The sequence below is a fragment of the Apteryx rowi genome, unplaced genomic scaffold, assembly GCF_003343035.1.
Source record: "Apteryx rowi isolate R43461 unplaced genomic scaffold, aptRow1 scaffold_538, whole genome shotgun sequence".
Taxonomy (NCBI): domain Eukaryota; kingdom Metazoa; phylum Chordata; class Aves; order Apterygiformes; family Apterygidae; genus Apteryx; species Apteryx rowi.
The window spans coordinates 333,724-349,382 of record NW_020450803.1 but is presented as its reverse complement, the minus strand read 5'-3'; the positions used below and the strand labels follow the sequence as shown (position 1 = coordinate 349,382).

General features: G+C 37.4%; 1 protein-coding gene across 1 annotated transcript in view; it reads right to left on the bottom strand.

Moving 5' to 3' along the window:
• GABRA4 (gamma-aminobutyric acid type A receptor alpha4 subunit) overlaps window positions 1-15,659 on the bottom strand; it is a 47,321-nt gene that overhangs the window by 25,261 nt on the left and 6,401 nt on the right. The window contains exons 2-5 of the mRNA XM_026081153.1: window positions 5,323-5,390; window positions 2,671-2,891; window positions 2,486-2,568; window positions 557-700 (exon numbers count right to left, since the gene is read on the bottom strand). Of these exons, the coding sequence (XP_025936938.1) occupies window positions 557-700; window positions 2,486-2,568; window positions 2,671-2,891; window positions 5,323-5,390 (516 nt within the window). The remainder of the gene's footprint in view (window positions 1-556; window positions 701-2,485; window positions 2,569-2,670; window positions 2,892-5,322; window positions 5,391-15,659) is intronic.

Below are 15,659 nucleotides of genomic sequence, written 5' to 3'. Positions count from 1 at the left end.
AAACTGCTCATCAGTGAGATTTTACTCATTCAGGCTGCCTGTTGTTGCCATTTGCCTTATTTCTTACAGCACAAAAATCAGCAGAAGTATCTATTGTGACTAATGCATTTGTGCCTATCCTTATCTAACCAGAGAGCTTTTTATGGTTTTAATAACCTATTCTGCATGCTGTATTTCTATCCTGAGCTGTTTGTACCACCAAACAAAGCAAGTCTTTTGCACATAATGCGGATACAGTGCTGAGAAATGACTTCCTCACCCAAGCATCCTCTTGACTCTTCAAACTGCATTTTAAGCAGTGATTAGAAATACTCATTTTGTCCCTTGGAGTAGTGATCTGATTCTAGCTTTCTGAAAGGCCTTTGCAATCTGCTGCAGTGAACCTGCAAATGCAAATCTGAAGGACAGAAACCTGATTATAATTTATGTTCCCAGTCCTTAATACATACCCTGTGAGATTCACTAGAATACATTACAGAAAAAAAAGAAAAAAGCCTAGGGCAACATTACAGGCTTAGTTTTACCTCAAGTTGATTTTTACTGATGAGATTCCTACCTGTAATAGATTTAATGGTTTCAGAGGATACAGTATGCCCAAGCAGATCATACTGAACTAAACTGGAAGACTCTTCAGGAACTTCTACTGACTTCTCAGGTCCTTTTGTCCATGTGTAAATCATTTCACTCTTTGGATATGCATCTACAACAACATAGCATCAGTTTGCTTAAATAGGAAACTACTTTTCACACCCTACTCCAGTCCAAACATACTGAAATCAAGGGCAAGACTTACACTAAAACATGAAGGGTGTCTTCTAAAGATGCAAGTAACCACAAAAAAACACCCTCAGATGAGCACAAATAGCAGCTAAGGTTATACATCAAGTGTCATACACAGATTCATTTCACATTTGAATGTGAAGTCTAGACATGAGTTCTTTCAGTATCAGCCCTTTTATTAGGCATGTAAAGTTTACCTTTAAATTATTTTAAAAATTCTCTATCTGAAAATTTATCATTAAAAATATACTGATATAAAAAAAGAGCATGTATAGGAAGGATATATTTTGGAGACTGGGGACATATTTCTTTACAGAAAATAATGATTATACCTAAACCATCATGTTTTTTTAAAAATATTTGCAAGAAACCAGAGGTCAATAAAAGATTCACAGTAACCCAAAAATAAGCAGACCCCAGGAAACATTTCAACACTTAATACAAAAGACATAACTTAGGCCTATCAGGCAATCTCTACACAGCCCAAACTCCTGTTAAAATTAAATTCAATCACAGCCTTGCATCTGAAATGGCTACATCTTATTTCAAGTTCCACTGAGGATATCACAGATTAGTGTCAAGCACAATTTCTGCTGGTTAGTGACTCTGCCTGAAGAAATCTGCCTGTGGAGAAGACCCCACTATTGAAGCTCCCCTAGTACATAGCTGATGTTGTATATAGCCACTTCTGGCAGCATCTGACCTCCAGCCTCACTGTATCTGGAAAGAAAAGTCTTATTAGGGCACTGTCTTTAAAATCTCCCTTCCGCTTGACTACCCAGCTGTATAAGCTAAACTTATGCAAAGAAAAAGTATGAGTAGCTTCCTGCCATTCCTAACTTCTTCAGAACTGTGGGGTCATGGAAAGCAGATTCATGTCCAGCCACTGACTACATCTGAGTGTAACGCAGAGGAAGTCAGTGACTGAGGAGGCTTAGAAGAGTGACAGGACAGGTAATGGAGTGCTCCAACAATCACCAGGTGGTCTCAACCATCTCTGCTGTGGATTCAAATCAGGGAATCTAACTACTTCCCTCTGCTGTGTGGCATATGTTACTCCAAAACATTCCTCCTAGCAAAATTTCAGAGATTATTCAAAAATCTACATCTGACTTCAAACCAGAAAAGGAAAATCACCTGCACTAAGGCTCCTCTCACCTAGTCTCACCACTCTAAAAATTACTTATTTAGTCAAAACTAGCCATACAGACTCCTTCCAATAGCCAAGGAGATACACAAAGACAACTTAAGATCAGTTCTTTACAGCCTACAAATCTCTTTTAGGATGTTAATCTGCCTCCACTGCTTGGACAAAAAGCCAAATAACTACAGCCTCCCTAGGTGCCTAACTTTTATTGGCTGTTTTAAGGTCATATGGATCCCACCCTCTTTGTCTTCTCCAGAGAATCTCTGACTTCACTGARTGTTCAATTCACCCCTAAGAACTGGGAGAAAACAAGCATTTCAAGCAATAGTGCAGCCAGAATAGTGGGGTTTAATATAATAGCTGAAGCACTGGCTGTTTGTCAGTTCTCTGAGTTTATTTTTTCAGGCCCTAAATCAAATTCCCAAGAAACTTAACAGGAGTTTTGTCTGCATAAGGATTGTGGATCAAGATTAATATTCAGAAAATTTCATAATTGTTCAACATCTACTTCTATTATTTAAAGCTGTAGTTACAAGAAATTTCATAATTGCAACTTACAACTCCCAAATTTGAGAGGACAAGCATGACCGTCCATGGGAAAATCCACTAATCTCATGGGACACTCTGCACTTATTGTAAGCCTATAATGGAACAAATTGAATAGTCTCTGGTTGCCATTTTGTCTAGGCAGTATAACTTTTGCATACAGTAATTGTAAGAAGCTGAACAAGCAAGTTAGATACCTCATTGTGTACAGGATGGTGCCATTTCTCATTATTCTGAAGAGTTTATTTGGGGCTGTCATATTGTGTGCAACAGACTTTTTCCCATTCCTGAAGAATGTGTCAGGTGTCCACACCTTTGAAACCATCAAGTTGTTAAGTCTCAAAATTTCAATAGGGCCATCATATTTTAGTCTTTTGTCTACCCATGTCTGACGGAAGAAGACATCCATTGTATATTCCTGTATTAAATTGCAGAAAAACAAAGATTACATTTGCATGTATAAGTGTTTCCTGTAAAAAATAAATCCTTCAGGAGCAAAGAAATCAGTAGTAAAGAATATGTTAAGTCCACTACACAAACATATTTTCACAAATTACAGTGAGTTGCATACTTCCTAATAACTCAATTTCCCACATTAGTCATATCAATAAATTGCTACACACATTTAATCATTAAGGAATAATTACTCTAATAAGATTGCAGGAAGCAGGCAATTGAATTTGTACTCAAGCATATAACTGGAAAAAGAGTGATCTATGTGACAATAAGTGTCAATAAAGTTTTAAAGAAAATATACCCATGGATCTTTTGCAGCTGGCTAAATTAAAACTATCAGGACAAACAATTACTTCCACTTCAAAGTCAGGCAGGGAAGTTTAATTTCAACTGATCCAAAGTAAGCTTTCACCTGAGGAAAGCTAAATATTTTAGATTTGTCATGTCCACAAAACATGGGTAAAACATAATACATAAACTTGTATATATATATAACTGCTTTTAATTATATGACTATCCCACCAACTTCCCCAGAAAAGCTATTTTAAGGAATACATGCAAACAACAACTGCAGAACTGCAGCCACAAGTACACCATGAGATGTACATCATGGTGAATGAATGGGTGAAGGAATGCATGTTTATATATTTTTCATCTTGGAAGACTAAAGCATTATTCAAAAAATGTATCATGTGACATAGAAAAGATCTAAAGCTTTCCTTGCTACCTTTTTCAACATAATTGCAATTTTGTTGCAAGACAATCAATGTTTTCTGACTTTATTTCAAATTCTTCTACATAGTATTATCATTGAAACTTTACTTGTATGGCCGTGTCTATTCACAGGGGCAAGGATGCATCTCTACTAGTGTAAGGCATCCTAGAATTATATGTCTTCTCTTCCATGGCTGCAACATCCATTGTGGTTTATAGTTAATATAAATTTAATATAAATTTCTCTTCTATTGTCAATTCTTGCTGATGATTTCATATTTCATAGTAGCTGTTTCTGTTACTAGCTTCTACATGACAGATTTTGTAATATAAGATTTCATTATATTGGGTACCAAAGTAAACCAGTTCTAAAAAAAATCCTAATCTTCCCCTGCACTAGGAGTACCTCGCATTTTGTTCTTTCAGCAAGTTTTATGAATGCACATTCAGATTATATTGGGTCACTAATGGACACACTGACTAAAAATTAACTGCCTGATAATGTTGAAAGCAGAACCATCTGTGGTAAACTCTCCTTCTGCCAGTTCCTTACCTACTTTACAGTTCTTGTTCTCATTCCTGTCTTCTCCAACATAACTAATAATTTCCCACATGACACCATGTCAAATGTTTCACTGTAGCCAGAGAGATCACATGTAGCCTTCTTTTTAGATTTGAAGCACACTCATTAATAGATTTGCTTGGGACCAGGGTTTTGCACCCCTAGTCACACTGAACAGCCTCATACTGTACCTGATAACCCTTGAAGGTGTGAGATGTGATTCAACAGTAGACTGGCATGAGAACCTAGCCCTTGAAAAATATCTTGCTATCATATACCTTTCTACAAGATCTGAAACAAATCAGGTGTAACAAAGTGCAGGATGGCACTGCATGGAAAGCCAGTTACTCCTCTGAAATATGCCTTTCCCTTAAAGAAGTTAAGTACAAACATATATAATGTGCATATGGCTGTCTTGCTTCTGTGTGATTTCTTGAATTATTTTCTAAAAAGAGAAACTGTCATGCAATTTAAAGGTATAGGCCTGGATTATAGAAGTTGATAAGAGTTATGCTGGATTTAGCCTCAAACGAATGTAGGTGCCTTTCAGGCACAAATAATCATATGTGCAAATGTAGCATTTGTCTTCTGTGAATGCTTCTTGCATGCCATTTTGACATTTGACTCCTGCAGACACTTATGAAAACTCCTATCACTCAAACATTTGCTGAAAGTGACGCTAAAAGTGGCACAAAGATGGGCAAATGGAATCTGAAATGAAAATGTCAACAAGTATTTGTGAAATGATGTCATTTTAATTCACCTGAGAATAATACAAACTTCAGAAAGGAAAGGCAATTTGAAAGACATTATTTGTTTTCCCTGCAGCACACTTCAATGCTCCCCATAGGGCCTGATTCTGCCTCAACACCAAGAAAATCTGTTTTAAATCCCATGAAGTCAATTCCTTACACTAACCAAAAACCAGTGCAAGTGTGACCAGAATCAGGCCTGATGCATCTAATTATAACCTTTAAAAATAAGCTGCTGCTAATCTTGCCTTCTTTGCATGACTGACAGAAGAGTACAAAGACACATAAATTAAGCATCCACTCCYTACTGCAGTTAATAGTTTCTCAGCACCAGGAAATGGCATTTTAATTCCAGAAATACATACCATTTCTACATCAGAAACAGGTCCAAAACTGGTGACATAGATATCTGTTTTGACTTCAGTAACAGGACCTAATGTATGAAAAGGAAGTGAGCGAGAAAATTTGAATTTTGTAGGCCAACAATTCTCACAAATGATCCTGGCATGTGAACAGTTATTGCTTTGAGGGTTCTGTGGACAAGCAAGAGCAAAACGCAAATACAGGTCATTTCAGATAAGTCTCTAATAATGAACACTGCTTAACTGTTTTTGCTGCATAAGTAAATCAAAAGCAGTATTTCCAATGCAAATCCCCATTCAGAAACTGATGTTAACTCAATGGATAAGAAAACAGTTGCCAAAAATTAAAAGGCTTACAGAAAACACTATGTTAATTAACAAGAGCCTAATTCAGGAAAACCGCATTCCCCAGGGTATTTATTACTAACATTCACAGTCCTAATTGGCAATAACTGGACTACAGACATTAGTAAGCCATGCACCTGGCAATTTAGCACTGCAGGATCAAAAGCTATAGCCATAATCTGAGAAGTACTTAAGTGTTTTAATACTAGCAATCAAAATAAGAGTTAGACATCTACGCACTTCTGAGGGTCTGAACCTCAGAACCACAAGCTACTTCAAATCCTGTCTTGAAAGAACTACTGAAACTTATGCCACAATAAAAAACAGTGAACTGAACAGAGGTCTTACCACTTTATCATAGTTGGGTACATATTAGCAACTATCAGAAAAAGCAGTTTCATCTTAAGGTATTATTTCTTATTATAGCACAAAAAACACCTTGAATGTAAGATGGAAGCTCACGCTGTAGTAGTTTACTGGGAGTCTGAGGGCTCCCCTTAGCCTAAGAGCATATCCACTAATTTCACCAGGAACTAGATCTGTTCCCAGTGTAACAGGTTATTCTAATTATTACCAGTTATTACGATGATTCTGTGATCATAGTATTAACTACCCAATGGTTTAATTTAGGCAATAAACTCACAACACATTTTCCCAAGCAGATATTGTTTGGTAAAAACATTAGTGCATTTTTTACTTTATGATCTACAAGTTCACAACTACAGTTTCTAAACCCTTACAACTCAAACTCCTAAAGAGGAGAAATGGTTTGTCTGTTAATTCAGGCTTTAGCACAGTATTTGCAATCCAAAATGAAAGGAGGAAACACTTAAGACAGTTTCAAAAGTAGAAGAATGTGTGCCTCTTAGACAGAAAAAAAAAAAATCACTGTGTTCACAGACGTCACTTTGAATCAAATTTTAGAAGGAGAAAAAGAAATGAGAAACTGGAAACAGTGGACTTTTTTTCTTGCATCTGGAACAAGCGTTACACTGCAAATGAAAAGTAAAATACAAGCAAGTAAAATTAGTTCACTAGCAGTTTGCAAATTATGTATAGAAGATCAGCTAAGAACTTTTCAGCTAAATGTCAAAAAACAAACGCTTTACTGGAAGTTAACAGTTCCACAGAAGGGCATTTTTTTTGGAGACAAAAATCTAATGAAAATTCACCTTAGAACAGTTGGTAGCTCAGTAGTCCCTGGAAACCTGGATACTTTTAAATGTCTGTCTTGATGAGGTTTTTTAAAAAAAAGAAAAAATACTCCCAAGTTCTAGCTAGCACCCTTTCATACCATACTGTTTGCTTTGCAATGGGTTGCTCTCTGCATATCGCAGATGGAAGCTGCTCCCTTTCTACAAATAATTAATTGTTCACTAGGTCAGAGGAATTCATATTGTAGTGGTTAGACCACTCATTTCACTGAAGATGTATTCGGATGAAATTTCGTGAATGAGATATGATTATTTTTTAAGAGCAGAAAAGCTCCAAGAGATTGGAAAAACCCATACTAGAGCTGTCAAGATACTGGAAGTGAAAACATCCACCTGCAGTCTTAGAAAATAGGGGACAAAAGCTCAATCATCCTTGCACACAGAAATACAAAAGATCCAGTCATACTTGACCTCCCATAATCATGAGACTATGGGAGTTTACCCCCATTTATCTGGGGTGAACTACTTTTGGTTAAAAAAATGAATTAAAAAAAAAAAAATCTTTATTTCACCTGATGAACTTGAAATGTTTCCGAAACCAAAGTTTCATAGAACTGAAAGAGAGACACTTTTCCACACAGCTCTAATGAGCAGAAAATGCAGGCATTAGTCTTTGATACTCAGTATGAGAATAGTGATTTTTGCACTCAGTTCCTGAATCCATTTCATGAACTACTTTATTTATTAGTTCTAAGAAACTAAATTATAATATCCCTCAAAAAAAAAACCAAAAACCTTTAACTGCTTTCCTCAATGGTATCTTCCTTTCTTTAGCTCACAGAACACTGTAATTTTATAATTGTATCAAAATCAGCAAACGGACAGCTTTTTTTCCACAGGCATGAGCTGTTTTTCTCAGGCATTGATTTCTTTTGTTCTATTAAATAATTACAGCTTCATGGGCAGTAAGTGTTCAGAGTCCTTTTGCAAATTAATTCTTTGGAGTTTCTTGGAAAGAAGAAGGGGAGAACTAAGACTCATAAACTAACCTAAAATCTCAAAGTTAGCAAGCCTATGATTTAATGCTGTTAGAAATCCCATAGCAGCAGCATAGGACTAAAATTATGCTGAAGTTCACTGTTCTAATAGCTGCTATTCTGCTCTCAAACCTTTATTTATTAGTAGGATCCATGAGAAAAAAGGAAGAAGCGGGAACTCTCAGGCAATGACAAAACCACAATACAAGTTTGAAATTAAAGTTTACTTTCGGTTGCTTGTCCAACATGATGGCACTGAAGTATCGGAACAAATGTTAAATCATGTTTTAGGCCATTAGACAATATCGGCTGAGCGAGGATCTAGAAACATTGCAGGTTTATGAAATTAAAGGGGAATATAGCAAGAACAGTCAAAGAGCCAGGCATCATAACAGAGCTTATCCATTCTGTTATCCTAGACTTGCAAATCCTTGTTTTGCACCCAAAACTTTGGTCAAAGGATAAAATGTTTGGTAGGAATGAAGACAGCAGCAAGGGGCAGGGAAAGCTGATATCTCCCTAGTGCTTCTTCTCCAGTTGCAGCCCTGCCATGCTCTTCCACCTGTAATGTCCATTCACAACTGTTAGGTAAAACTTGGCTTTTCCAGCCCATTCCAGTACTTAATGCCAACACAGGAGTACCTATGGGGACCTCAAAACCTCTCTTATTCCTCTTGTTCTTAACGAAAATGTAACTCCAGTTGGTAGCAATAGCAAGGGTATCGATAGTGAGTCAGGCTTTTTTATTATTATTATTAATCATAAGAATTCTTGTCAACAAGGAGTTGGTCTGTAGTCACCTAATCTACTTTTACTGGTGATTTAAGCAGCCCTCCAGAATGAACATGTTACACCACTTAATCAACTCTGGCTTTGCAATCAGAAGATCCTATTAGGATCCTTAACATTCTATTATGGCAATAAAATGCAGTGAATTGTAAGAAAGGCAATTAACTTTAAATATGACCAGTTGGGCTTATCTCTCAATGGATGTTCAGAAAGCATCTATCCACCATAAATCTCCAGGAACACTAAAGAACTATTTATAACATCCTGGTGCGTATTTTTATGTCAATGAAATAGGAGGAGAGTCCTACACACTGCAGTGGGAACAGTTAAGTCTGAATCACTGCTTGCAAGATAATATACTTTAAAGAAGCTCAGGCAGGATTAAAAGCAACCCCTGCAAAAAGCCAGAATAGTTGAGTGCTAGATAGAGATGTTACATGTGGGCTGAAGAAGTGATGCCAGGCTCTAACCCTGTGAACAGGAACATAAGACAGCTCTCCCATGCATTTTATGCCAACATATGGGTTGAACTGCAGCACAGCTCTCAGTGAAAGACTTTGGGCTCCATTATCCCCTCGTCTCCATAGGCAACTGTCACTGCAGAGATCTCCACTGTATGTAAACAGTCAAAGAAATCTTGCACAGGCTTTTTGCATATTGTATATTTTGCCATCAAGAGACACGCAGCCAATCAGGAACATTAGCAAACAAGTCTGCACAGAGGTTTCAACATATAAGTTACAGTTTAACCGCTAAGTGCAGCTATTGCCACTGTTATGAGATCAGTCCCTGGATACATAAACTACATGAACCTACGTTAGCTCAGTTCCTACAGATACAGCTAAAAAAAAAAAAGTAGTTGGTGCTTTTTTTTTTTTTTTTTTTAAATATACCTACATATGAAAGATCTGGTGCTTTTTCTTTCCAAATTCTTGCTGGCTTAACAGGATTGCTTTTTTAAGTTAAAAGATATGAGTCAAATGAAGCATGTTCTCCTGTGTTTTATTCTGTCAGAAGGAATAGCAGAGGACTCCTGCTATATCCAAGATTTCTGTTAGGAAGCCAAAACAACTAGCTAGGGAATTTTTAAAAATTAATGTGAAATTCAAACATATGATACACATTCTCTACGAAAAAAACAAATACAACAAATGCAAAAGCATACAGTAACTTTTGTCTCTGCACACATTCACCCATCAGCATGCCTGAACCCTGACACAGGAAAAAGATACTTCCAGAAATGAGAAGATTACACCATTTCTTTGCCTGTTTAGCAGATAATCTCTGCTGAGACAGCCAGCAGGGTTCATACTGGTGCCAATTTTCATGATGTGGACACCTGTCTACTAAGAACTGGACTAAGAATACCAGCTAATTTTATACAGGTCACTGAACAACAGACAGATGGTAATGACTTCAAGCATTACTAACTGGAGCCAAATTCAAGCCAGTCAACGACAGGTAAATAACACCATATCCTGTTAACAAGCCTTTGAGTCATCTATTCTCCCCAGCTGAGGACGACTGGACAATTGCCTGAAAAAATGATCAGCTTCACTTTATAGTGCTCACTTCTAGTCCACCTGTAATCTAAAAAATAATCACAAAATCTATTACAATAAGCAGTGGAACCTTGAAGGTATGTATGAATTCTTAATAAGAGCACATAATTACATAGATATTTTATGGTCCTCTAAAAAACAGAAAGTTATGTCTTTGCTCTCCAAATTTATCCTGCATTTATTTTTTGACTTTTTGGATGTAATGTTCAGCTGAAAGTCTGACTCTCCAAAACCACATCACTTAAGCATTTCTTGTTCACATGATTAGCTGAAAGAAGACCACGCATTGTTATAGATAAATCACTTCTCCTGCACTGACAGGAAGTGAAACTCTTCAGAAATGATGCTCATAAGCTGAATATTGCATAATAGAAGGGACAGAGAAATGTTCTTCAACCCTGCTTAGGAGAGATGATGGCCAAGGTACTCAATCCTACCCAGTATTCAGCTGTACTTTCTCAGTATGGGATCGTGAGAAAGAAGAGAGGAACAGGGCAACCCCAACTGTGCCTTAAAAGCAACAGACAACTAAAAGCCATCTTTTTCAGAAGACTCACAGTTGCGACAGTGACTGCATAAGATGGCATTATGGAACAACCTTTTGATAGCTTCAGGTATTTCCAAAGCAAATAGAGTCTGATTAATAAACATTGTATCCTTTTCATTCTTCAAATTCAGCTTAGATTCTGAAGCGCAAGTCAATAATAACTGACTGAGAACCAAAAACTGCCCCAAACCAGACAATGCTGTCAGGGACACAGTACAGCTCCATTACCTTCCAGGGACTACACGGGTGTAACTACCAAGAAATCTGCATGCAGTCCCACAGATGGGGAAAAAGGACTCCACTCCATGTCCTCCTATCCTGACTGGGCTGGCTTTGCAGGAATTTAAGAACACAATCAACAAAAATATGCCCTTTTCTTCAAGTAAAGGGATGCAGCTCTCAAACCTCCTACATTTGGGGATGTTGAAACAAAAATAATGCTATATTTGACTCACAGCACAGGACTGCTTCTGAAGCATATCCAAATCCACTCACTTCATCCAGTAATTCAGTGACTGCACCACTCATCCAATACATAGAAGATCAGGTTCAATTTTTCCTCTTTTGGAGGCATTTAAACTGCTTTGTACACCCTGAAATGCATCCTTGCGCCTGAGCTTTGGCTCTTGGAGGATGGAGGAAGGAAAGCACATTCTCAATCCATTCTCTTCAGGCTCTTTGCTTTGTAGGAAGAAAGGAAACATTCACTGCTGCCTTTAACCTATGTGGTATCTGGGGGACTGTAAAGCAGAATGAAGTTTGAAACCCCTCGGTAAGAGAAGGAAATCCCATGTCTTTCCTCAGTCCCTCACCAATGAACCGCAGAGAAAAGGGAAAGAACTACTCATGAGCCAGTGCACCTGGCAACTTCTAAACAGAAAGCCAAAGACTTATCACCACTTCACTAGCTGCTAGTGAGACTTGAGTTCATGCCAGACTGTGTACCTTACACAAATAAACAGAACCGTAGAGGAAAGAGCTCTAACTTTCACTGGCTCATGTTCAACCACAGGGAGTCAGTAACACCCTGTGGGCAACACTGTAGCCTCAGAACAGACTTGTTAGACCCAACATCAGTGGCTTGCATGGCCAACATATTACCCACTAGTCTCGGGTAGGAGGCAAGTCATACAAAACCTTCTGTCTTAGGTCAATTGGCCATTAAAAGCAAGATGCTAAGGATCAGATGTTCTGTTAGGTACACCTAACCTAACAGGAAAAAAAAAAGAATCATTAGAATTAGTAAATATACAAGAATAGACAGTGATACTGCTCTCACTAGCTTCAATCACCTAATTTCTTCTTACTTCAGGAAGTACACACTTAAGTATGATTAGTTAGCAAATCATGAAAGTTTTAAAGATATCATTAAATCAAAAAAAGTTATAAAGCAAGTACAAGTTTGAATCTGATCTCATGTGCTCCTACCAATGTCAAGAGTTCCTTAGAAGTCTGAAATCATACAAGTGTTTAAATGGAAGATCAGATTCAGGCCTTTTACTTCAAGTGAATAATATTCCTTTCAAAAAATCATCCATAGTTCTACAATCATTTTTAAAGTAATCACCAGTGAAAGAGGAACAAGATAATTTTCAAAGAGAATGCAAGTTTTACAACTTTCTATAATTGTTCTGTGTGTCATACACAAAGAAAATTTTAAAAATCAGATGAAAACTGGATTCATGTTATAACTAGAAAAGTTTTTGCTTCAAAGTCTTATGGCTGAATCAAAATAGCACTGTGGTAACACTCTTACAGTTTTACAGTAGATAATGCTTTTACTTATTCACACTAAAAGTGACTTCTGTAAATGCCCTGTTCTTAGGATCTAGTAGATTATAGAGTAGTTTTGATTGAGAAATCAACATGCATTATAAATTGCATTCTGAAATTTAGGATAATGGTAAAATGGAACATACAGTTTAGGCAATGTAATCTACTTAGTTTCCACCACACTATTTTCAAACCTCACAGAGCATTACTTTATTCATTAGTCCCTAAATACTTTCCCACTACTGAAATTCTAACTGATTACCTTCAAAACTGTTCTGCATTTAAATTTTTCCTGACAGCGCATCATAACTTTTTTTTCTTGCATGAAACTGCCCTTTCTGATTTGTTTAACTGAATTTCTACTTGAAATCTCTTTGCTAATCTGTTGCTACTTTTAAGGGTTTGGATTTTTTTTTTTCCAAAGTTGATGTATTTCCACCTTCTAAAACTAGCCCTGTAAATATAAAAGGCCTTTAATAATATTTTTCCTGAACTTTTCTATTTTTATTACATTACCAAACTCACAATGCTTAGTAAGTGACAACAACTTTTTGGTTTCGTATCTGCTTCATAAAGTGAGTTTGTAATGCACAGGGCCAACCAAATGACATGGGGAACTTCATTCTTCTATTTATCCTCCACATATGCTATCCTACTGCATAAGCAGTACCAGGGCAAGCTTCTGTACACTCACTTAAGGTTCAAACTCCTTGCGAGACCATTTCCACCTTTGTGAGAATGCTCAGGCAATTTAGCTTCTCCTCCCTAACTACCAACAATTGGGCTAATAAACGATAGCGTGAAGAATCTGGATCCAGTTTTAGGAAATCTCCAAAAGCTAATGTTTTCCACTTTGCACTGCATGCAGAAATCTTCATGAATTGTTATTTGTGGCAACGCTGGAATATGCCAGGAAAATTCAGAATTTGGCTAGCTCGCCAAGTCTGATTTTAAACATCGCTTGCACCAGAATTAGAAATATTTTCACTGATTTGAGGTTTAAAATTCGCATCTGTCAGACCTATACAAGGCCTTTTGTTCTTAAAATAAAACATACGTTTCATTTTGATCCACGTAAAATTTAGATGGTGAATCAGCTTCCATAAAAAAATAAAAATAAACATTCTGCTGTTCATCACAAAGTGATATAGTTTTAACATTATCAAAACACACTATACTTTCCATCTCTAAATATTCCCATCCCCTACGACATTTTTTAAATATGCTATATATTAGTGAGTGACCCACTTCTAAGATGCAAGTCCCATTTCCCATAAGGATTTATCAGCAAAAAACAGAATACAGGGAAAACTTGCTCTGGAAGGTATATATTTTCATGACTAGTCCACAGTTATTGCTCAGAGTTATGTCAAAAAAGCAAGATGGACCACTTGCAGAAGTCGGGGGGGTTTTGCTTTATTTTGTTAAAAACTCTTTCTGTCAAGTGAGGTGAAGGTAACTTTGACTGTAAAGAGGTACAGGCTGTAAGGTAACTTTGGCTGAAGGTAACTGTGGCTGTTATTTTTAAAAATAAAGCATTTTTTTCATGTATTACTTAGAAGTTCAAAACTCAAAAGTGAGTGGTTTATATTTTATAATGGTCAACTATGGGAAGAAACAAGAAGCAATATAATATTCAGTCTGTCAAATATTCACCTAGAAGTGTTTTTCCTAGGTTGAAATCTGAGTTTTTTCCTCCCTATATCATTTACTTCAATACTACAGTTGTGAAAGTTCAAGGAGATGCAATGATCTTTTTCTTCTTGGTAGCATTTTGTTGAAAGTCTGTTAACATTTATTGGGGGAAAAAGTCTACTCTTGCAAAATATCCTTCAAAAGACGACTGTTAAAATAAAAATCAACATAAACTATATGTCATACTACAGATTTAGTACATCTTTAATTTTGGAAATCTGATAATGCTCATAAAGCATCTTTGCTAGATGACTAATTAGTTGGCATTCAACCTAAAATGATGCCAAACATAGCACATCGCTTGTACGCATGCAGAAGTATCTGTAACCTCTCTGCAGAGCTAAATTGCAAAAGGCCACCTGTTCTAATGATTTCTCTGGGTGCTCTAGTAAGTTTAGTTTCCTTCTCACTTAATATTAAAGCTAAGTTATAGAAGGCCTCGTTTATAAAATAAACATACTCCAAATAATAAAATGTGATCAATGATGCCAGGTGTTCTCCTTTAAATATTAAGATCATGCATGTGAGCACTGTATATGGCATATATGTGGAATGTGTTGGCATACACGTCAGTGCAGATGTATCACGTGTATGAAGAAGGTACTTCCAGGGGAGGAGGAAAGTATTTCGCAGCATAAACCTACGCAAGGATCTCATTCAATCCTGCATAGGAAGCAGCCCATGAAATGTTCTTATTACCTTCACACATCATGAGAGTGGATGTGTCTTAAAAAAAAAAAAAAACACTATTTTTTTACTTTGAAATCTGTATTTTTAATACTTTCATTCCCGATTAAAAAAATAAAAGCTGGATTTATTTGTATCGTAATTATTTTTGGTTCCAAGTCCCTACACAGTGACATCAAAACCAGTGAGGATTACTAAGCCCGGTTGCTTGTACAGCAGCACAAAAGTGCATCTTAACAACCTAGAGCATAAAAGGGGCACAAAACCCCACATTCAGGACACAGATGACGACCAACTTAGCCTCCTGCATTTCTAATTCCTCCACAGCAATCAAGTCTACTACTTCTAAATCAAAGCCAAAAATTGAGCAACTCTGGTTAAAGATTGGTGTGTTTGGGTACCAGATCTCTATTTTTCCCGTAACTACCGGGGCAGAAGGCACCAAGGACCGGACTTCTTAGCGAGGTAGCTGAAAAGACATTTGTTTCTGTTCGGACCTGATCTATGGCATCCATGGGACAAAAGCTGCCAGGAAGCAGAAGAGTCCGGATGTGGGGTGCGGGTTCTTCCACCCTTACCATGCCAACGCACATCGGCTTCAGAGTACAGTTCAGGGCAAGAGCAGCAGCTCAGCCGGGGCCCGGAGCGGAGCAGCGCCCGCACCGTCCCGCACCCGCCGCACCGCGCCGCGGGGAAGCCCCGCTCCCGCGGGCGGCGCGGTGCCCCCGAAGCACCTGGCGGCCCTCGGGCG